Here is a 23,865-nt window from a genome sequence, read left to right as displayed (position 1 = left end):
GCCCTCTTGGTGGCAGCCAAGCCTGGGGTTTGGTGATCAATTCCAGAGTGTACGCTAGGGACGCCCCCCCGGCCCCCTCTCTAAGAGAACACCCGCACGGGTGCAGGGTGGCACGCAAGCACCACAGTCCCTGGCGGAGACTGGAAACATCCACACGCACGCCAGCAAGGGCCTAACCGCGGCGCAGTCCCTGGAGGAGCCCCAGACAGGACACAGCCGAGGGGAGGGCACGGTGCGCTCCCTGAAGCAGCCAGGGAGGCCAAGAAAAGGCGTTTCTGGCAGGTTTCTCGGCTTCTCTCCAGTTCTCGTGTGCTGTTGATTTTGGCAATGACAAGTGTGACTTTTCCAGAGAGAACTACCCGCCCTGCCCCACCTCGGAGCCACAGGCCCACTCCCGCACCTGCAGACTGTGCGGACACCCCACAAGTCTCTCCCCACCTAGTCCTGAGCCCTGCCTGCGGGCGGTCTAGGGACAGCCACAGCGGACGCTCAGGCGGTCACCATGGAGCTCTCCAGGACCAGGCGGGACACAGCAGCCCCAGGCACAAACCTTAGGCTCCCCAAAGCCAAGCCCTGTGGAGGCTCATTTTATTTGTTTCTTTCTTTTTGACAGAGACAGAGCACAAGCAGGGGAGGGGCAGAGGGAAAGGGCGACACAGACTCTGAAGCAGGGTGCAGGCTGCAGGCTCTGAGCTGTGAGCACAGAGCCTGACACGAGGCGCAAACTCATGAGCCCCATGGCCTGAACTGAGGTCGACTGCCCAACCCACTGAGCCAGCCAGGCGCCCTGTGAGCTCCTTTTATATGGTCAGGACTTGCTGTCATGGTGTCTGGTGGGTGGGAGGGGGTGGGGTCCACTCACCCCACAGGCTCCCGAACACACCACAAGTTTTCGACTAGTCTGGGTCCGGATTCAACAGATCCCTCTTTGTACACCCAGCATCTGACCCAGTGCACAGGACAATCCCCAAAGGGCAAACGGCCTTAGCTGACTGCAAGGTAATGAGCTCGGGTGAGGGCTGTGCTGAGGGAAGGGCCACAAAGGGCTGGTGGAAGGATCTACGAGGCCTGAAATCCAAGCTCCAGGGGGACCCCACCCACTGCCTCTGGGATGAGGCCTCCTATGGGCCCACTGGCCCTGACCATCCAGGGCCGCTGCCCCAGCCCTGCCCCAGCTCCTGCTCAAGGCACCACCCAGAGGAGAAAGACAAGCCTGGGGAGCTAGGCCAAGTCCTCCTGGAAGAAGGGGCGTCGTCTTTCTGTAGGGTCAGCCCCACCTCTGTCCCACTCGGGTCATGGGTGCTCATGCACACCCAGGCCTGTGGTCACCAGGAAGGTGACACGGCTAGACCAAGGGTCCCAAGGGAAGGCATCCTACCTGGGCTATTCACAAAGCACAGGAGAGCAGTAACTGTTCCAGATAAATGTCTAAAGATGTCTAACTGGATGACTTCCATGTATTAAAAAACCCAAGCACTCAAGCTATTTCTTGTTGAGTTTACAGGTGGCCGGCTGAAGGAGGCCAGGCCTGCACAGGACGCGGGGCTCCTGCTGAGGGGCACAGGCCACGGCCCGCCGGCAGGAAGAACCCCCTCCAGCCTCATCACGCTCAAATGCAGATCTGATTTGGGTTTCTGGGGACTTACCTGGTGCTGACACCCATCAACCTCCAGAAACACACCTGGGCCTCAGCGCCCGGTGCCGGTCGTACAAAGACACACACAGGTGCGCGCGTGCACACTCCCACCTGTCGGCCTGGGGCGCGCGGGTACTGTCCTCTTCAGGAACGGGGCTGCGCCGACAAGGACCCGGGCCGCATGGGGGCCCGCGAGCGCCCAAAGGAAGCGCAGGTGTTTTTGCAGAAACCAGCTGAAACATGGGGTCGTAATAAAAACCTCATTTAAAGTACTTCTCTTTTTTTTTTATTGATTTCATTGAAAACAGAACAAGAAATGGTCTGAGCCAAAAGACTGCTCTTAAAACTGTCAAAAACATTTTAACAGAAAAAAATAAACATGACTGCATCATGAATGTTTTAGAAGAGCCGCACAAAAACCCCACTGCTACTGCACTAATTACAGGATTTAAAAAAGTATATGCCAAAAAAAAGTATATGACCTGGCAGGCCGTCACACAAAAGGTGATGGCAAATTTATTCCACGACAAGACTAACATTTTAAAAAAAGTTTTTTCCTGCATTTTATTCTAAAATCACTTTGTTCTCTTTGTACAGTTGATAGTTTATTTTCACATGGTGAGTAGAAACCACACCAGAATCAGCACCGTTGTCTGTGTTTTGTGTTTTTATTTGTCCTAATGTTCAATAATGGTAGAAAATAAATCAGTTTATTCATCATCATAGCATGTGGCTTAAAAATCAACAGAAGGCGCCAGCATCGCTGCGCTGGCGGGGCCGGGCCGGGGCCCTCCTGCACCCGCCAAGCCGCTTCCTCGGAAAGAAATGCATTAGAGGTCTGATATATAGGACTAGATATAGGACTTCTTTAAAAAGCAAACAAACGTTTTCTCCAAAGTCAGTGGCGGCTCGGCCCTGACCTCTCCTAGGTCGAGGCGGGGACGGCGTCTGCGCGGTGCCCACAGTCGGCACCCGCCACGCGGGCCTCGGGCAGGCCGGTCTAACGGAGCAGCTGGCGGGTGACGCTGTCTTCGGCAGGTGCCACGCGGGGAGCCTGGACCAACCGGACTTCGCCGACAAGCCCCGCGGTGGAACAGGAACCAGGGGAGTTGAGGGGGGACGGGAAACGTGGAAACGACAAAACCATCATCAGAAACTCACAAGGTCACGCTGGCGCGGATTCCCAGAGTGTTCCAAGGTGCCCGCCCCCAGCCCGCGGGCAGCCACGCTGGGGCCTCACGGCCCAGGTCCCTCCAGCCCCAGGTCGGGGCCCTCGGGTATTGTGTGCGTTTTGCCTTCCTCTCCAGCCTCCGTGTGAACGGCGCCGACGCTCAGCGCCCCAGGCCGGCGGCGGCTCAGAGGGGGTCTGCGGCGGTGGAGCTGGTGTCGGGCAGGCGGTGCTCCTGGCCGTCCTGGGCGGCGCTGGCCTGCCGCTGCGCCGCGGCCGTGCTGGAGTGCCGGCACTTGGGGGAGCCACATCGGCAGCTGAACAGCTTGCCTTTGATGTCCCAGAAGCGCTCCCCGTAGTCAAACCTGGGGAGAGAGCAGCGCTAAGGGCCCATCCAGACGCAACACCGCCTGGGAGCAGGGTGAACCCAGCCTCGGCAGAGTGGTCTGCAGACACAAGCCTGTGTCGAGGGGCATGTGGATGCGCCCTGGAAGGTCCCCAGACCCGGCCAGCCCCCGGGGACGGCGGCACCTACCCCAGCTGCTCCCCAGCCTCAATCAGGCGGGTGCTGAAGAAGGCAATCCTGGGAAAGCGCAGGTCCTGGTGTGACATGAACACGCGCACGGGCACCAGGTTGGGCTCGCAGTGGTGGTTGATGAAGCGGCTGACGTTGCCGTAGAACCGCGCGTCGATGCAGTACACCTCGCCGTCCTGGTGGGCGGGAAGGAGAATGGGGAGCTGGCGCGGGGGCCTGCAGAGCGCCCGCAGAAAGGCGCCCCCAGAGCCAGGACACGGGAGGCCCCCAGGACGCGGCCCGCTCCATATGCCTCTGGCCAGTTGGGCTGCACGAGGCACAAGTGGACCGTCAGCTGCTCGGACGCCACCGGTACCAGGAGGGCGGAGGCGGCGACGGGAACCACCGGGGGCAGCAGAGCCCGTCCCAGGCAGGTGCTGGAAGACACGGAGTGTGCTGGGCAGGTCAGACCGACGCAGGGAAGCGGCACTCGGGCCGAGGGCTGTCAGGTGGCTCCTGAGGGGTGGCTACGGCCACGGAGCAGGGCCACTGCCATGACCAGCTTGCCCAGTGGTGCAGGGAAAAGCCCCACGACCCTGCCCTGGCACTGTTCCCATGACGACAAGCGGCAGAAGGGAGACGGAGCTGACAGTGAGGAAGGGTGCTCGGCTGGCAGCCTGACCTCACCACAGAAGCCCTATATATATATTTTTTTATTTTTATTTTTTTAAAATGTTTTATTTATTTGTAGGAGAGAGAGACAGCGTGAGCAGGGGAGGGTCAGAGAGAGAGGGAGTCACAGACCGAAAGAGGCTCCAGGCTCTGAGCTGGCAGTCAGCACAGAGCCCGACGCGGGGCTCGAACCCACGAACCGTGAGATCATGACCCAAGCGAAAGTTGGACGCTCAACCGACTAAGCCACCCAGGCGCCCCACACAGGAGCCCTTTAAAAAGAAGTTTTCTCTGTGAAAACCCAGAGTGCCAGAGATAGCTAGGGCCTGAAGTCAGAGGGGCTATGTGGCAAGGAATGTGGGTGGCCGGGAACAGCCAGCAAGGAAGTGGCACGTGCCCTGGAACGCAAAGAGCTCGATTCCACACTCCCAAACAGGCCGCGGGCACCTCTTCCCAGACACCCCCGTCGCCATCGGGGCCATGAACAGAGAGCCCGGTCACACAATGTCCACAACAGGGAGCCAGAGAGCATGGATCTTCTCACGTGGCTGCGTCCACGGGCACCTGTTATGCAGCCACAGGAACCGAGTGTGAAGTCTGGGAGGGAAAACCAGACAGACAACTGGGAGAAGGGGACCTTCCAGGCGCGTCCTGCACTCGGCAGAGCATTAACCAGAAGCCTGAGGATCCTCAGTGGTCGAGGGAAGACAGAGCAGTGACAGAGATGGGTCGTCCACCAAACCAAAGGCACACGTGCTCCTGACTCAGCAATCCCACCTCCCGGCAGGTCCCAAAGCCATGGCAAAGTCCACAAGGGGGCCGTGGCGCGGGTCCTGGCCTCTGCCCCCGGGAATCCGGGACGATGTCTGCAGGCGAGCCCGCCCCGCGTAGGAGAAGCTGGGAGCATCGGGAGCAAGGAGCCGGAGCCCACGGCGGCAGAGCAGCGGGCGCACCGGCCAGGACGGACGCCGCCCCCTCGACGGGGGAAGGGCCCTCACGCGAGCCGAGGCGGCCAATCGAACAGAGCACGCAACACACGTCACGGGAACGCTGGGGGCGCCGGCAAGTCCGCGTGAACGAAGACGAAGAAGCCAGGAAGCGGGCACGTTCTGAAGAGGGAAGAAACCCAACGGAGCCCGGCCCTGAGGTGAGGCAGATGCCGCACGGACACGTGGGGGTGTCAGAAGCTCCCTACGGCCATCCTGGCCCCGGCAAAACAGAGTATGTTTCTCAGAGAGTGCGAATCTCGGAGAAATAGAAACAACAGGAAGAATGCGATGGAAATTCCCAGCTGCAGCTGCCTGGCTGCTGAGCGGAGCCTCGGGGACCCAGGCGAGGACAACACGTGCCCCACTCAGTGCCTCGTGCGCAGGACAGGAGACGCAACAGCCAGGGCTGAGATCCACCTGACGTCCTGCACGTGCTCGGAGCGAGGTGAGCTCTGCGTCCCGGCAGCACTGCAGGAAAATGGCTGGGGGACCACCTTCTCCGTAATAACGTTGGGGACACGGAGACACACATGGGTAACTTTTCCTGTATTTCTCCAAGAGGTTCCCCGTGGGGCGGGGGCAGGGAAGGGGCACCCGAGCACGCAGGAATACTGAATGTGACCTCATATGATGTTTACTTTGAAAGCATGTAAATATTTGACATAACTAAAAAGTATGTATTAAAATTCTGGAATTTAATGTGGCACCTGGGTGGCTCAGTTGGTTAACTGTCCAACTTCTGTTCAGGTTGTGATCTCACGGTTGGTGAGTTTGAGGCCCGGTGCTGACAGCTCAGAGACTGGAACCTGCTTCAGAGTCTGTGTCTGCCTCTCTCTCTCTGCCCCTCCCCCACTCATGCTCTTTCTTTTTCTCAAAAATAAATAAACATTAAAGATAAAATAATTTCTAGAATTTAAAATGAACTAAGACACAAACATACCTACAGCAGCAAACTGTGAGCCCACCCACACGGAGAGACGGTCGCGCCACGTGCTGCAGCGCTGGTGCTCGTGTCCTCAGAAGGACATGTTCTAAAACCTCGCACACACACTACTTTCCCGTTAGTGAGGCTCCTCTGAAATGACCACGCTAGGGGCCTGGATCCTTACTGTGGGGGACGCAAGTATATAACCAAAGGGGTAGGGAAAACCTGGCGATATTACATTTGAATGGGAATAGCGACATGAACACGTTTTTAGTAATTCTAGATCCCTGCCCTCTGAAACATTAAACCAGAGCCAACGGCACCCTGATGGCAACAAGCACGCTGGTGTCCTGACTTGGTACCTGAAACAGTCTCCACTGCAAGGACCAAAGGCAGCTCGGGGAGGTCTGAGGCCAAACAAGAGAAGCCAGACAAAATGGAGCCACAGGAGGCGAGGCCACCGCGGACGGGCCCCACTGGCCACGGACGGGGCCAGCTCAGGCTTCAGAAACAACGATGATGATGGATCAAAACTGAGTATGAAAAACCTGGGCGCCCCTCACAACACGCAAAGCAGAAAACAAGGCCCAAATCCCTTTTCCACCAGTGATTCTTGCTCTACTCCCTTCCTCTGAAAGTTGGAAGCTCACGTAAGCAAGAACACAGTGTTGATCTTGCCAGGTCTGGGTGGGGAAGAGTTTTCTTTGCAGCAGAAGACTCTAGAAGGCACCTGGGTGGCTCAGTGGGTAAAGCGTCCGAGTTCCACTCAGGTCACAATCTCACGGTTTGTGAGTTTGAGCCCTGCATCAGGCTCTACACGGGTGGCACTGAGCCTGCTTAGAATTCTGTCTCTCCTACTCTCTGCCCCTCCCCTGCTCGCACTCTCTCTCAAAATCAGAATTAAAAAAAAAAAAAAAGAAAAGAAAGGAAAAGAAAAGAAGACTGAAAGGAAAAGGAAAAGGAAAAGGAAAGGAAGGGGGAAGGGGAAGGGGGAAGGGGAAGGGGAAGGGGAAGGGGAAGGGGAAGGGAAGGGAAGGGAAGGGAAGGGAAGGGAAGGGAAGGGAAGGGGAAGGGAAGACTGTTAGGAAACGCAAGGGCGTGCTGCGGCGCCCCTCAGGGAGGGCCCAGGCAGCAGTGAAGGGTGACGGCTGAGGCTCACCCACTCCTGACCTGTGCGAAGCAGGCCCTGCTGCTCGTCTGCGACGCCCCCGCCCTCACCCGTCTGCAGGAAACACAGGAGGCATCGCAGGGACACGGCCCGCGAGGACACGCACACAAACGCAGGCGCGGGTTCCTGCAGGACAGCGCGAGGGGGATGGCTGCTGTGAGAGAGAGACGGACGCGGCATCAGGAGAACGGGACATTTTGGGGAAAACGAGGGAACTCGGACGTGAGACACGTGGGGCAGTGCCAGCCTCCGCAGGCGGGACAGTGGTGAGGAGGTGTGCCCAGCTCGCACGGCCCACTACTCAGGAGTGAGATGGCGCGCTTGTAACAGGCTTTACATGGTCAGCAAAACAACGGACAAAACCAAGTTAGACTCGAGGGGTGGTGTGTAAGGCTCTCAGCTACACGGACCTTTCCTGCTCCTCTGCAAGTGGGAGAACTGTCATGACATAAAGGAGAAGCTAACCGCAAAGGCAAGGAGGAGGGATCCTGGAGGAGGCGTCAGAGAAGTGAACCCTTTCTACCCTCTCCCTCTGTCCTCCGGTGACTAACCGAGAGACCAGGGGTGGCAGGTTAGACTCGGGGGCACGATGACTGAGGGTCACCCGGAGAGGCCAGGTGTCCTGAGGGCGACAAGCATGCAGCAGCAGAGGACCCCACCACAGGGGGGGCTCCTAACGGAGGCGTATCTGCCCATGCCAGGCTTGCGTGGAGACCCCAACCAAAGCCTGCAGGAGACGCGGCAGCCCCTCCCCCATGCTGGGGACAAGCTGCAGGTGCCATACCCCCTCAAGTCACAGAGCACAAAGTTGGGTCCTCTGCCCACTGGTCTCTGGGCCCCACAGCTTCCAAAAGGCCACTCGCACTTTCGTGGAAATGGGGGCAGGGGAGGTGGGTGTTGGGAAGGTTCCAGAACAGCAAGCAGAGGGAGACCCTGGAAACATTCTGAAGGCAGAGCCAGAAAGTCTGCTGATGCCCTAGACGGTGGGCAGGGAGGGCGGGAGCAGTGGGCACAGGGGCCGCCACACGAGTGGGGACAACGAGGTCTGAGCTGGAGTGGCCCCTGGGAGGCTACGGTGCGCTCGTGGCCCTTCAGGCACCAAAATGAACGAGCCACAGAAGCAGGATGAAGGGGCAGGTCGAGGGGCCCAGTCTGGTGGGGTCTGGCTGATGAAAGACTGGAAGGTCGGGAGTCCGGGGGCAGCTGCCGGCAGGGGAAACGGGGCTGCCAGAGTGGTGCCCACAGCCGGACACCAGCGCCGAGAAGACTGGATGCTGCTCAGGCGCCAATGCCCCTGAGTGGGTCGACGGCTGGACGTAACCCCAGTCAGGTACCAGAAGCCTCTGTGCATGAACACCCTGGTTCTCGAGTTTACATGGGAAGGCAGAGAACCCCAGAGAACTAAAAGGACCTTTAAAAAGGAACTCCCTGGTGTCACGATGTACTCTGAACGGACAGTAGTCAAGAGCCAGTGGTACAGCTTTGAGGGTCAGCAGATAAGTCAAAGCAACAGAACACAGTCCAGGCACAGACCTACTAGCAGAAGCCCTTCCAGCAGACGGTCCAGCTGCTCTGGAATAACCGCACACTCCCACGGACAAGGAGAAATCTCCAGCCGTATCTCAAAGCATACACAGGAGTTAGCTCAAGACACATCATGGATCTAAAAGTTAAATATATAAAAATTCTAGAAAAAGGAGAAAATCTTCACAACCCTGTGATAGACCTAGATTACTCAGGGTACAAAAAGCACGAACCAATAAAAATTTCTTCTGTTCTACGAAAGACATCATTAAGCCGATGAAGATGCACAGGGGCACCTGGATAGTCAGTCAGTAAGGTCTGACTCTTGATTTCAGCTTAGGTCATGATCCCATGGCTCATGAGATGGAGACAGACATGAAGTCCTGTGCCTTGGGATTCTCTCGGCCCCTCCCCTGCCTGTGCATGCATTCTCACGCTCTCTAAATAAATAAATAAATAAATAAATAAATAAATAATCTCCCTTCCCTTCCCTTTCCCTTTTTCTTTTCCTTTCCTTTACGTTTCCTTTCCTTTCCTCCCTCCTTCCCTTCTTTTTAAAGAAAAAGAAAACAAAGATGCACAGGCTGGGAGAAAATATGTATGTCTGACACAGATCTTGAATCAGGAGCTGTAAAGAGCCCTTTCAATTCAGTAAGAAGTATCCCAATTAAATGATGGGCAAGAGATGTGAAAAACTCTTGCACAAAAGAAGATATAAGGAGGCCGACTGGCATGTGAAAAGATGCTCATGTCAATAATCAAGAAAATACCAATTAAAATGACAGCATTTGGGATTCTCCTTTGCTACTGGTAGAAATGTACAGTGGTCCAACCACTTTGGGAAAGTGCTTGCTCTTTAAGTTATTAAATGTATACTTTTACCAGACGGCAATAATCCCACTCTCGGGAATTACCCAGGAGAAATGAAAACTCACACCCACAAAAAACAAGTCTATGAAGATTCACAGCAGGTTTACTCCTAACAGCAAAATCTGGAAACATCCAGGTCCATCCACGGCAGTAGTGCAACCCAGCATGGGTACTGGTGGGTCACAGGATCTGCCACCACCTGTGTGGACCTCAAAAAGTCAGACAGAGAGGAGCGCGCACTTTGAAATTCTAACTTACAGGAAAATTCTAACACAGCAGGGGTAGCAGCGGCTCCGTGGCCAACCTCGGGGCACGGGCACCTTTGGGGTAATGTTCCAGATTTTGCCTGTGGGGGTGATTAGCCTGTACACCCATTTGTCAAAAACAAAATCACATGCTTAAAGTTCATTGCATGTAAATTAATTACAATAAAGCTGACTCCAAGGTAAAATGATCAAAAACCTATCAGATAAATCCAACAAAAGATCTACAAGATCACACACCACAGAACACCATCAAATGTTAGTGGGGGTAACTGAAGACGGCAAACAAGTGGAGTGATACACCACGTTCATGAACTAGAAAAGGAGGTGGCAAAACCCTCAATGACCCCTAACTGGGTCACAGGTTAAACGCTGTCCTAATGAAATCCATACAGGCGTTTTGCAGAACTTGTCAAGCTGATTCTAAAACTTCTATAAAAACTGAAAGAGACCAAGAAGAGCAAGACACTCCCAAAGACCCCAAGGTGAGAGGATGTAAACTGGGATGATTAATATGGCACAGCCCACCCAAGACAGTCAGCGGGGAAGAAGGTGCCTTTCTCAACAAGTGGTCCTGAGTCAGGCAGACAACGACATGGAGGAGAAACAGAGCTTGACCCTACAGCAAAGTGACTGTACACCTGCACGTGGGAGGCCGGGTGTAACTTCCGGAGAACACCACGGAGGTGCATCTTCTGATCACCCTTTAAAAACCTTCAATTTACCTGGGATGTCACAAAACCCTGCAATAAAGTAGGAAGAAACTGATATACGGGACTTTGCTAAAAATAAAAACTTCCAGGGGCACCTGGGTAGCTCAGTCAGTTAAGCATCTGACTCTGATTTTGGCTCAGGTCGTGATCTCATGGTTCGTGGGATCAAACTCTGCGTCAGGCCCTGCACTGACAGCATGGAGCCTGCTTGGCGTTCTCTCTCTCTCTCTCTCTCTCTCTCTCAAAAATAAGAAAAAATAAAAAGAACTTCCATTTGTTAAAAGACATCATTAGGAACTAAACAAGCCACAGACAGAAAAGGTCCATGAGGCACAAATGTCACGAAAGAGTCCCTCTGACCTAGAACACGTAAAGAACTGCTATAACCATAAAACCATATAAGGCAAACCATAAAACCATAAAACTTTTATAAACCATAAAAGGCAAAGCCCAACAGCCGAGGAAAGGCAGAAGACTGAGGAGGAAGCTCAAAGAGGACCTGGGGACACAGCTCACAGCACCGTGCGCACAGGACGGGGTCACTAGGTGGGGGAGGAGGGCAGCGCCCACACACTGTGACGCCCCAGGATGTAGGTTTCTCTTGGAGGAACGCAGCTCGCACGCAGGGCTCTCCCAGAGCCAGCTGTGGGGCAGGGCTGCAGTGGGCACGGCGGGAAGGCCCGGGCCTGGCTCAGTCTTTGGCTGCAGGGCAGCTACTCAGGACTCTGGCTAGAGGAGAGCCCTGTGTCCCCACTTCCACCCTGACTGCTTCTGCAAGTTCTTGGGCAGACGAGTCACAAACTGAAAACGACACAGGTACCAGGGTAGGGCGAGGACAGCATGACGCTGCCTCCAAAAGTCCCCAGGAGCCCGGATCCTGAGCCGAAGACGAGGGTCCAGCTACTGTCCCCATAACCAGGAGAGCGGTTGGGACACATAAGCGACCCCTGACCCCTCACACAAGTCTTTTTCCCACTTTGCCTGTCACCATGAGCCCCCTGCCCTCTACGCCCTCAGGCGAAGCAGGCTACTCTCTGCACCAGCCCCGGGGCCTCCCGAGCACAAAGCAGGTTGGTGTGAGGAGCCACCTACCGCCCCACGCCACACACTTGCAATCTGCCCTCTACGCCCCAACCCCTCCAAACGCATTACCTTGTTGTCAAGATCAAAGAGGTAAGAGTCCTCTTCCCGAACGTCAGCTTCCGAGTCAGAGATGAGCTCCCCGACATACCTGCAGGAGGCGGGGCGTGTGAGAACACCAGGCAGCACACCTCCCCCCGACAGCAGGATGGGGCACACAGCAGCCATGGCGGGGCCCTCTGGAACTGTAGCTAAGCATTTTGGAAAAAGTTGCCAGGGAGTGAGCCGAGATTTAACTTCAGGTCCCAGAAAAGGGCGACACAGAAACCCCTTTTCTGACCAGGCATCCACAATGACCCTCCCGTGAAAACCACTGAATGGTACCATCCTGAATGAGCCATAACCTGGTAAGAGCCGAAGGGCAGGCAGAAAGCCAAGGAGCTGGGTGAGGGGTGGAGACAACCTGAACTTGGTTTCGAGGGACACCCGCAAGTCGCAGGCACGGCTATGCTGTCCCAAAATGGCAGAGGCGGCCAAGAGCCCTGGGGTGACCCGGGCACTCACTTACTCGCAGACGAAGGTGCCCAGGGGGATGTCCTGCAGGGACCGCACGCCCCAGCCCATGTTCTGTGTCCGGTAGAGCTGCAGCCTTGCCCTGGAAAACAGGGTCAGCCACTCACCACCAGGCCCCCCAACGCTCAGCTCACGTGCAGATGACACCGCCAGCCACGGCAGCAGACAGAGTGGAAGACCCCGCCTTCCTAACTGGAGGGCACGTCGGAGCTTCATGTTCAAATCAGCAGCAACTCCTGCACCAGTGTCCACAGTGCACCCTCGGTAGCGGGAGACGGCCCCCGAACTGGGCCTGGCTGCCGGTGCCCGGAGCACAGCCCCTGGCCCTCCCTGTGCCTATTTCTTCATCTGAACACGGGAGTAGGTCTGGCCAAACCTCTAGGCTGTGATGAACAGCAAAGGGGCTAATCCTCTGCTTGCCCCTCAGGGTAGGTGGGGGGCTCTCCCAGGCCAAGAGCCAAGGAGACCCACCTGCCCCTTGCTGTGTCCAGGGGTCCTGGGAGAGAAGAGCCGACCTGTCCTCCCCAGAGGATGTCCTGTCAACAGGGGGACAGGGATGTGTGGGTCCGTCAGAAGACACACTCTCTGGCCGCTGATACTGTGACACTAGACTGGCGTCATACATAAATCCCCCTCACAACTCAGAAGGCCAAATGAAGTCTTGTAATTCTCAAGCTCTTGCACAGAGGGAAGGCTCATGGCCAGGGGATGCTCGAGTAAGGGGTCTGAGTCTCGCCCGTGCAAAGGGTGCTAGCCAGACCTCAATGGACCAAGTGCCCCGAGTGACTTACAAACGAGGCATCCACGTGGTCTGTGCGGTTTTGTACCAGAACAACATCACACTGTCGCTGTCAGAGACAACTCAGATAATACAGACGATTTCAGAAACGGTTTGAGTACGAAAACAAGAGTAGCCCTTACGGCTGCCGTGCACATGTTAACTGGGAGGCAGAGCAGTGCTCACAGTAAGCCCGTCTCCCAGCCTCAGCTCACTGGGCCTGACCCACATGTGAGCTGCTTGTTAGCAGGACTCATGGTATTGACTCCAGCTTGTAACAAGGCCAGAACACAGGACTCAAAGGAGGCCGCATCGCGCCACCTCTACTGCAAACACGCACATGCGCTCGAGCACACTGCGCCCATCTGTGTGAAACACACATAAACACAGGGAACTTCTCAAGAAACCAGGATCACTTTCAAACTTTGAAAACAGTCCTGACATCAGCCTGTGCTGCAGGGCTTAACACCCCACAGGCAGACAGGGTGCTGGGGCTGGCGCTCACCTGAGGCCGTTCTGCACGACTCGGTTCCGGCAGCTCCTCCAGCAGGAACAGGCGTGGTTGCACTCAAAGATCAAGGGCGGCTCAGCCATGTTGAATTCCGGCAGGAGCCGGCCGTCCTGGGGACAGACGTGCAGTCAGGACCGAGCACGGCTCACCACTCATGCTAAATAAACTGACACCAACACAGTTTTACAAACTACAAACTATATGTGAAGAGGACGGTTTCTGGTTAAACTTCGTAGCGGGGTAAGAGCGTAAAATCACATGTTCACGCTATGGACAGGAAGTATCCAAGCAGGAGTCTACACCCACTGTGGTCGGCTTCCCTCTTTCTCCCTGGAACTCGCTCAGCCTCACCAAGGCCACCAGCCCATAGGCCTCTCCGCCTCCTTCAAGGGGTCAGCGCCCCCTGAGCACCACCCCTGCCACTCTGCGCACTCAGCCTTGCAGCCTGCAGTACCACAGCCGTGACAGGGACCCGGCCACAGCCAACCCACTGGATGACACACCAAGGCCACTCTGAACACGAAGAACTTTCCTCAGAATGTTTGCTCTCGCCCACCTTCAGCACAGCCGTGCTTTGCTAAGAACACACACCCCAGCCCCAGGCCCACGCCCCTTTCCTTACAAGGTGACCCTGGAGACAACTGTCTGCCATGGTGTCCCCTCCAAGCCTGAGTCCCCACCCCAGGGCACACTGGCCCCTACCACCAGTGGTGACCTCTGAACTCTCAACGCCAAGGGCATTTAAGCTTCTTATCTTGGACGCTGGCCTTCAGGGCCCTCTCCTCGTCTCCCCAGCTGTCCCAGCTGCCCCAGGCCGCCGGGCACCGTCCCGGGTCGGGGGGGACCCCCCGCACAGCGCCCCAGCCGCGGGCTCACCTTGTCGTACCAGCAGCGCATGCTGAGCTGGCCGCACATGCAGTTGCTGGAAGAGCAGTCATCGATGCACACGCAGTACTGCAGGGAGACCACGCGTCACGCGGGAGAGCCGTTCTCCGCTCACGGCCGCACAAGTCTCAGAACCATCCCTCCACCTGACACGCGCTTTCCAAAAGCCACGCCCACAGGAAAGAAAGGTGACTGGCCCTAACTTCTCCATTCTCAGGGACCCCGGGTTGGGGGGAGAGGTGTGCAGCCCCTGAGGAAGAGGGTATGCAGGCAGGAGAGAACGCCCAGCCTCTAAGACACTGCCAGCTTGCACGAGGGACTCTGGAGGAAGAACCCGCGGGAAGGAAAGGAAGCGGGGATGGTCAGATATGTGGGGCCTTGGGACAGGGACACGCGAAGGAAAGCCTGCCAGGCTCGCGCTTGAGGCCAGACACTCAATAGGGAAGGCAGGGCATGGAGCCACAGTCCGGCCCTGAGGGCGTGCACCTCACTTCAGTGGGAGCCGGGCCCCTCAACGCACAGTACGGGCTCCTCTCACTAGCGTGGCCCCCAAACTACCAGTCACCAGGGGATGCTCGGCACTGCCCTGGGGGCCGAGGACCTAGTACAGGATGCAGGGTCCGTTTTCAGGAAGGATCTCTATCTGCCTTTCAACTCTTTAGTGGAAGGCAACTGCTGTGAAGGCCGGGTCTTCTTGGGGAAACGCCTGTGGACCCCGGGCCCAAGAGCCTGCTGCCACCGGCGCCCCCCCAACCCCCGCCTGCTACCACCGCTGACCTGCAAATGGGTGATGTTTCTGTCAATGTTCATGGGGGATGTCACGCAGTTCTGAGAGACGTATTTGTAGTTGCTGGGGCATGGCTCGTTGTCCACAGCGTTGACACACGGGATGGGGATTCGCTCATAGCCTCGAGCGATGTCTCTGCCATCAGAAAGGGGAAACATTACCTTTCATGGTGACAAGTGACACCCCAAAAGGGCAGCCGCTGAGTGCTGGGCCAGGCACTTTGCTCTCAGCCCCGGGGAGGCCTCTGCTTGGAGAAAAGCTTTCGTTTCAAACTCTTAAACCGTCACGTGTCACCATTTGCCCCAGAACAGCCTCCTCACCTGCTCACCGTCTTCTCTGTCGGGACAGGCCTGTCGGGGGCTGCGTCCCGCAACGCCCGGCTCATCTGCAGAGCGTCCCACACCTGGGAGTTGAGGCTTGCACACTGCAGGGGCGTCTCTCCCTCCTTGTTTTTCAAGGTGACATCTGAATCCCGAGAAAGAAAGAGGCTAAAAGGAAAAATGTAAGCCAACAAAACATTCAGATCTTAATTTAAAAGACATGAGGATGAGATTTATGAAGTGACTCTAGTCAGTAAAAATAGAGCACTCCACTCATCTAGAAATTAAGTTTGCTGACCAGTGCTTCTAGAAAGATCAGCCCTGAGTCACCAGGAATGCACTCCATGACTCCTTTCCCACATTTACAGCCAAAAGTCACCTCAGTTTTGTCAGGAAGGGCGTGTAAAGCAGCACCAGGGACAGTATTTGAGGTTTCTGGCTTTCCCATTCAAAGGCACACTCAAGGACGAACGGGGCAGCGCAAGGCAGGTAAAGCGTGCCCAGCCGGCCGAGGGCACAGCTGGTGCCCAGCCGGCAGGCGCTCCAAGAGCCTGCCCCGAGTCAGAACAGCATGGTGAACACCGCCTCCCCGGCTCCCATCCCAGGGCATCCCTTTGTCTCTGAGCTCCCAATGGGATCAGAGCTACTCCCCAGGACCCCGACTGTACCACATGTGGGTGACATGGAAAAGGGCCCCGGTGAGTGGCGAGCATCGGCAACTCCATCCCTCTTGAGCAGGGCCGGCCCCTCCTCCTTGACGGGAGGTGCTGGGCGATCTGACCTACGTTTCTGGGGATTTTTCACAGCGATCCTCCTCCCTGACCCAGAAGGAACCGTGCTGACCTCGGTCGCAGACTGGAGACTCACACCTCTGCCCGCTTGGGGCAAGGAGCTCCGTTTGGGGGCCTCTCCCCCCCGGAGCCCTGCAGGGACTGCGAGAGCAGAGCCACTCACAGGACGCAGGCATAGCGGTCCTCCCGGGCAGCGATGTGCAGGGGCGAGTCTCCGTGCACGTTCACGGCGTGCAGGTCACACCTGGCAGCCAGCAGGATCTCAGCTATGTCCACGCAGCCCGAGAACGCAGCCCAGTGCAGACAGATGTTCTCCTCCTGCACGGACAGACAGCGCGGCGCGCCAAGAGGAAGGCAGAGCACCCGTCTGAGTGCCAAGGGCACTTGCCTTTTTGTTTCGGGTTCGTTATAAAAGTAACGCACAGTACTGAATATTTTAAAAATTGAATAGAAAATCATCTGCAATGAGACCAACCTAAACACATTATTAACATAACACTTGGGAGTACTTTGCTTTATCTAATTTTTAAAATTATATTCACTTCGGAAGAGAAGTACAATTGCAAGACAAGACAATACTTGTATCAGATTTGAGAAAAATAAAAGTAGACAAATTTGACTGCATTAAAATTTTACTTCACGAAAATCTCTACAAAATAAAAATTTTAAATCAAATATAATGAGAAAAAACCATCTGTGCTGTACACAAGCTGTAAGCGGTTTACGAGGATCACAGCGAGGTTATTAGGGCATCGCACCACAGCTCTGGAAATAAGCGTGTGAGAGGGAGAGTGTGCGCACGGACACCGCCGGGAGGGAAAGCGGCCTCCCTCCGAACAGCCCACGACGGCTAGGCGGCCACACTGGGGACAAGCGAGGCGGCCGCCCTGCCCCTCCCGGGCTGCCCACCCTGTGCTCTCTGCAGGTGGCCAGGCGTGCCCGCGGCCCTGACCGCCGCCGTGCTGCACGCTGAGCTCACGTGGGGTGACCTCTCCTTTAGCAAACCTCTTCCTCGGGAACATGAAGCAGTAAACGTCTTCGTCCTTTTCTTTCTCTGACTTGGTCTCAGGGCTTAACCCTCAGAGGTGCCAGAAACATTTACTGCCCTCGAAGCGCCTTCTGTTCTCCTAGCAGAGTGTGCACCGCTTAGGTGTCCCCACCCCTCAGGAACCCCCAGGATCTCACAGGAGCCACAACCCAAGCCAAGCCTGGCTGTCCACTCTGACACCGCCGCAGGGGGCTCAGTGGCACCCAGGCAGAGCCCGGCACAGTGACGGCCCCGCTCGGCCCCACGTCCACCCCCACAGGGCTGATGTGCTGGCTATGGGACTCTGCACACCCCACTACTGGCCCTCTCCTGCCCAGGGGAACCCCTGTAACGCTCCTGTGCTCGCAGACAATCCCCACACTCTGAGTGCATCCAAAGCTTTCAGCTCAATGAACTGTAGGAAACATAAAAGTAAAACAGAAACTGTGTGGTCCGCTAGGCTGGCAAACAGCTGGTGGCCCCAGGCGCAGGCTTTTCTGCAAACTCCTTGGTGCCTAAGTACTTTCTGAAAAGCCGAGATCTGCCTGGGGCTTCCTTTCCTGGACATTGTTCTGAGTCGCCTTCTTCCCCTCTGATTGCTCCGTCTTCCACATATTTGCAAGCTCCAGAGCAAAACGTGGTTTCCTTAGGGACCTCTTTCCTCATTCCTTCATCAGCAGTTTCTATGATTTTATAACCACAATTCCATGCTGAGACTGTCCCTGTCCACCAAGGCTCCCCTCACGTGGGACCGTGCAGCCCCAGACTCACGGAGGTCTGCCTGCTATGTCACGGCAGGCCTGACCCACAAATCTGAAGCGATAGACAGCACTTTGTTTCTGGCAAAGACAAGACCTGAGGGACCAGCCGGAGTAACCTGCCCGCCTGAGAGCCAAACAGTCAAAATGTGTGAAATACTGATTTTCGGATGATGAAGGGCTGTATCCCTGAGAAGGGAACAAAAAAGGCAGCCGGGTTTGCACAGCAGGGCATGCGGTTGGGAAAGAGGACTCTGGAGATGGGACTCCCCCACCTCTGACCTCCAGAAGGACACACCACAAAGCCAAGGCATGGAGGACTCAATGCCAGCACCCACACAGGACAGATGAGCAGCCCTGGACTAAGATCTTCCTGACCCCATCTAATAAACCTAGAAAATAAAACCCAAAACAATCAGACTGTTTCCAAGTAACTTCACTGCACACAGAACAAGACTCAAGACATTTCCAGGAATAAAGAAATTCACAGCAAGGTAAATTTCATAATGTCTGGTATCCTACCTAAGGTGACAAACAAAACTTTCAGAGCTGACAACTACGATGTCTGACAGAAACACACTAGATGAGATTAACAGCACAATAGATTGTAAAAAGAAAAAAAAAAAGATTACTGAGCTTGAAAACATAGCAAAATTGCAATAAAACCAGAAAAATGGCTTTAAAACCAGCCAAACTGCAATCTTGAGTGAAAAAATTATCTAGGAAAACAAAGACTTTCCTAGCTATGGAAAAACTTCAAACCAGCTGATTAATCACAGAATAGGGGCTCTTGTGAAGTAGAGGTGGGCAGAAAAATTACTGGAAAAAATGCAGACTGAAAAATTTCTAAATCTGACAAAACCCTAACCTCAATGATCCAAACTCAATAAATCCTTACTGACCTTACATGCAAAAGTAACACAAGACACATCATAATCAAACTGCCAAAATCTAGTGATTAAGAGAAAATCCTAAAAGCAGCCAAAAGAAAACAGATGTGCTGTCCACAGAGAAATAATGAAAGGATGCCCCGAGAACCCCTGTGGCGGACCCTTCACGAGGACGAAGGCAGTGTGAGGAGAGTACGAGAGGAGCTGTGAACCACACTTTCGCGGCCCAAGTGAAGGCAGAAAGAGGGCTCTGCAGGCACCAGCGTCGAGCAGACCAGCGCCCAGGATGGTGAGCAACGTGAGACGCGCAGAAGAAAAATGACCCTGGGTTGAAGGACCTAAGTGAGTGAACAAGTAGATCCTTGAGACTTTCTTCAGGGCAGTGTTTCCAAAAGGTCTCCGACAGTCCAAACAAAGTATGTACTGTGGCTTCAGTACAATGTCTGAGAGCAACAGCATGAGGTTGAGGGAAACAGGGCACCCTCTGGAAGGTTCCTGTGCTGTGCGTAACATCGCAACTCGACACATGGCATTTTCTCTGCACTGAAAAAGCACGGCACTGGTGTGAGGACAGGCACTGGTGGACCCGCAGCACGGAGCACTGACCCCAGCAGCAGAGCCCCACACACATGGACAAAGGGACATAGTCAATTCTGTAGAGAAGGGATGGCTTTCAGCTACATGTCCACAAACATACATGCATGCGCACACGCGCGCGCGCACACACACATACACACACACACATACACAAAGAACTTTGATCCACACCTCCTACCATCTATGAAAATGAGCACCTGAAACTAAAAAGCTATTGTAAGAAAACATGGGAGAAAGTCTTTGGGACCTGAGGGTAGGTACTGATCTCTTAAAGAGATCACCAAAAACATGATCTATAAATAAAAAGTAATTGATAAACTGTATTTCATCAAAACTAAAAACTATCTGCTTATTAGGGTTTGTAAACCAACTGATACAGAGGACCCAGATGCAGAATGTACAAAAAACCCTCAGAACGGAAGGATACGACAGTAAACAGCCCACTCACTAAAACACAGTCAACAGAACTGAGCAGACCCCTCTCTGAAAAGGGTGCAGACAGACTACCCTGAGGCCTGGGGAGGGTGTTTAGGAGCAGCTCTCGGCTCTTTTGGGGCATGGCCACCCTCAAAGTTGGGCGGTGTCCTCACACGCGTGAGCACACACACCACATGACCCTGGTTTCACCTGAGAGAATTGACAGCATGTGGCCAAGCAAAGACGCCTGTGTGCGTGTTCATGGCGGCTCCATGTGTGAAAGCCAGAACCCAGAAACCCCAAATGTCCGTGACCAGGTAAGGGACAAACGAGCTGACCTGGCCACACGACGGAACACTGACCAGGAGACCGCCGCTGCCTGAGCAGCGTCCACGCTGTAGGGACCTACCTGCGGAAAACCAAGCTCACAAAAGAACCCCCACGGGACAGGAAGTGGTGTGGCGGCTGGCTATGAAGCAGCAGGAAGAAACTGGGGAGGAGTGTCACACAATGTCATGGCCGGGGTGGATTCTGGGCTTCACACACATCCACTTCAGGTGTATGCATCCCTGTACACCTGGAACGATGCGGTCTGCTGCTCTCACGACAACTGGGCCGTCAAAGTGAAACACGGTTCCATCATCGTCGTACGGCCCACCGCCACGTTAATTCGTCAATCCTTCTAACTCCCGAGGACTGCCACCAGCACCAGTGCTGACACCCACTGGACTCTAGGAGGCCATGTGCTGCCTACGCACCCGCACCCCCTGACCCCAGACAGCTGCACGAGGGGCACTGTGCCCAAGGACACGCGGCTGCAGCTGCTCCAACCACGTCACCAAGCGTCAGCAGGGCAGATAGCAACTGCTCTCCGTTGCGACCACCAGGGACCTCCCCGCACCCCTTCCCTTCACCCTCACCTCCCATCCCCCAGTCCCTTGCAGGTGTTGTCGTTGTACTGACACCAGCTCTGAGGACGTTAATAGAAACACCCCACAGCCGAGCCACGCGCTGCAGGCCCAGACCCTGGCCTGCGTGCTGCGGGGCAGGGCGGGACCTGCTCACAGATGCAGGGAAGGGTCCCAAGGCTGAGTAGCCACGATGAGAGACCAGGTGGTGCTTGCTGCTCCCACCCCTTCTTCAAGTGAGGAGCTGGAGAGCCCTATCCCACTCAGGGCTCAGAACGGGGAGACACCACCTGCCTCTGTACCTCGGATACTCGGGCTCCAGGCTGGCTTGTGCCGGACTGAATGGTGTGCTTGGAGCAGTCCTCTCCTACTGTCAGCCTGCTTTCTTATTTGATTATCAGTTTAATGAGTTTGTGGCTAGGTTTTTTATTTATGGCTTTTGGTGATTCTTCTGTAACAGTGAGCACAGCTCTGCAAGGCACACTGTGTCCATCTACCCTGGGACCCTGTCCCTCTGGCCTTGCTCCAGAGCAGGTCCCCAATGACCTCCCCAGAAATGCCCTTTTAAATTAACTGAAGTGGGTGGCTCAGTTGGTTAAGCATCCAACTTCGGCTCAGGTCATGATCTCACAGTTTGTGGGTTCAAGCCCCACGTCAGGCTCTGTGCTCACAGCTCGCAGCCTGGAGCCCGCTTCGGATTCTGTGTCTCCCTCTCTCTATCTCTGCCTCCCCGCCTTGTGCTCTCAGAAATAACTGAATAAATGTAAAAATAAACAAGTAAGTTAATTAATTAATTCACTGAAGTTGCCTCCCAACTGACACACAGGCTGCCAGGAGGTTACTCCCACAGGGACTGGCAAGTCTTCGGACCTTGGCCCCAAACCCGTTTCCTGAGACCAAGTCTGTCCCACAAAACCAGCCTTCAACACAAGCACCTTAGCCCTCGTGGTCTGAGCTCAGGGTGGCAACTGCGGAATGAGGTGGCGCTCACACATCTACCTGCGCAGGTACAGTGTGCGCCCTGGGCTCCTCAATGCAGACGCGCCTCAGACAAACAGGTTCCACTCACGGGCAGGCCTCAGGAGCTTCTGCCCCTCAGTCTATACCCAGCAGTTGGCCAACACACAAAACAACCCCGGGAAACCACAGTGGGTCCCAGGACCACTGAAAACATGGAGAAAGAGGACAGAGCCGCGGTCAGAACCTTCAGCTGTCAGCCCTGCACACCCTGGTCTCTCCGTCCTCCTCCAGGACCTGCTTAGGACAAGTGGAAGCCAGAGACTCACGTTGTCCCGGATGTTGATGTCAGACCCCTTGGACAGCAGCAGCTTCACCAGTTCCACGTGCTTGTACTCAGTGGCCCAAATCATGGGTGTCCAGCCGCCATCATCCTAATTTCAACAAAACAAAACAGAACAGAACACAAAGCCCTAAACTCCACCACAGCTCCTAGAAACAAGTAACATGAAGGGCAGTCTCACTGGACACGTGCGGTGGCCCCGAGAGGCGGGAGCCAGTTCAAGTCCTCATTTTGTTGATGAGGAAACCAAGGCTCAGGGTACAGCCCCAGGCATATCAGGGGGTGCAGGATGGAGCCAGCACCACCCAGTGTGACCCTCACAAACTTCTGCTCCGAGGGGGACAGACGGTTCTGCGGGACCTCGTCCCTCTCCAGCCTGGACACCACCAGGACAACACTCAACACACCGGAGAGCACCTGCCTGCACCCCACCAGGACCAGAAATGCTGCTGAGCAGACCGACGCTCAGAGACCGGCAGCGCGGGTGGTGGGAAGCAGTGGCCCTAGTGACACAGACTCCGAGCGTGAAGCAGGAGCAGGTGCCGGAACGGCAGCCAGCCCGCCAGCCAGGCCCAGAGACTAATGGCAGCCGTGTGCAGTTCTGGCTTCTTCCTGAAAGGCAGACAGCAGGAAGCCTGCCCAGACCGACCCCATCTGTAGGGTCCATCGTGGTTCTTCTGACGAGTCGGCTTTCCGCCCTCCACCCACCCAGGCCTGTCTCTCCTTACTCAGTGGTCGTGGGTAGTTTTATTTAAACCAGAAAAAGCAACCCCTCAGGAAATGAGTGCTGCATTGCCAACTCACAGGCTGGTGGCAGAAAGCTCAAGCCTCCCCAGCCGCTCCCCAGCTGCCTCGTCGCTCTGGCAGTTATGCAGCTTCCGTGACTGCAGTGAGGTGGTCCCTGCAGGCTGGCTGTGGGTACTGCCTGGGCGCTGGGGGCCCTGCAGGGACAAGGCGGCTTTGTGGAGCCAGCCCAGCCCAGGGGAAGAAATGCTCACAGTCCAACCAAGTGGGAGACAGAAAATGAAACCGAGTAGGGGTTTAGCCCGTGGACCCTGTGAGAACAGTGGGGTGGGCCTCCCCAGGGAGCCGCATCTCTAGGCCCCTGGGGAGGGTCTCCCAGGGTGGCTTGTGAGGAGCTGGGTTGGAGGCAATAACATGGGGCAGAGGCTGTGAAGCCAAGACAGCCTTCCCAGAGCCCAGAGTCATGTGGGCCCCAACGAGGGGGAGGGAAGCTCCCTCATCTGCTCTCCTGAGTCACTCACTCACACATGGGGCCTCCTCACGGCGAGGGCTGCGCTTCATACAAAGACCCTGCCCGAGAACCCCGATAGCCCCTCGGTGGGAAGATGAGCACCACAGCAGGGAGGGCACCTGGCACACAGGAGGTCATGGACCCCCTCAGGCAGTGACACGTTCACCTAGGCCAGGAGGCCGAGGTGGCCGAGGTGGTCACTGTGGTATGAGTCTCCAGCCGGGCGGCAGCACGGAGGCCATCACAGGCCTGAGCTCTCGGAGCAGCCAGTGGGTGTCCTGGGGAGGCGGCAGCCAGGGTGGGTGAGGCCAGGCCTTCCAAGGCCTTCCGGGGTGGCCACAGTGAACAGGTAGGGGGCCAGGACTGCTACAGAGGAGGCTGGGGTCTCTGGCTGGCCAGCCAGCCAGGTAATGTCACTAAGTGGAGAACGCGGCTTTACCTGACAGTTGACGTCCATTTGTCCATTTGAAAGCAGATACTGAACCACATCATAGTGGCCTTTCTTGGCAGCGAGGTGCAAACAGGTGGAGCCCTCTGCGTCCTGCA

The 23,865-nt window shown here is 55.7% G+C and overlaps 1 protein-coding gene across 9 annotated transcripts in view; it reads right to left on the bottom strand.

Moving 5' to 3' along the window:
* Positions 1–1,906: 1,906 nt before the first annotated feature.
* EHMT1 (euchromatic histone lysine methyltransferase 1) overlaps positions 1,907–23,865 on the bottom strand; it is a 147,263-nt gene continuing 125,304 nt past the window's right edge. For all 9 annotated transcript variants that reach the window (XM_039220783.1, XM_039220790.1, XM_039220789.1 and 6 more), the window contains 11 exons: positions 23,759–23,860; positions 22,051–22,155; positions 16,331–16,485; positions 15,377–15,544; positions 15,047–15,191; positions 14,261–14,338; positions 13,379–13,494; positions 12,091–12,177; positions 11,595–11,673; positions 3,340–3,515; positions 1,907–3,169 (listed from right to left, as the gene is read on the bottom strand). In XM_039220783.1, the coding sequence (XP_039076714.1) occupies positions 2,992–3,169; positions 3,340–3,515; positions 11,595–11,673; positions 12,091–12,177; positions 13,379–13,494; positions 14,261–14,338; positions 15,047–15,191; positions 15,377–15,544; positions 16,331–16,485; positions 22,051–22,155; positions 23,759–23,860 (1,389 nt within the window). In that variant the 3' untranslated portion in view covers positions 1,907–2,991. The remainder of the gene's footprint in view (positions 3,170–3,339; positions 3,516–11,594; positions 11,674–12,090; positions 12,178–13,378; positions 13,495–14,260; positions 14,339–15,046; positions 15,192–15,376; positions 15,545–16,330; positions 16,486–22,050; positions 22,156–23,758; positions 23,861–23,865) is intronic.

This window comes from Hyaena hyaena, unplaced genomic scaffold, assembly GCF_003009895.1.
Source record: "Hyaena hyaena isolate Hyena2069 unplaced genomic scaffold, ASM300989v1 scaffold_911, whole genome shotgun sequence".
Lineage (NCBI taxonomy): Eukaryota > Metazoa > Chordata > Mammalia > Carnivora > Hyaenidae > Hyaena > Hyaena hyaena.
Note: the sequence above shows the minus strand (reverse complement) of the source record. Positions and strands in the feature narration are given on the sequence as shown.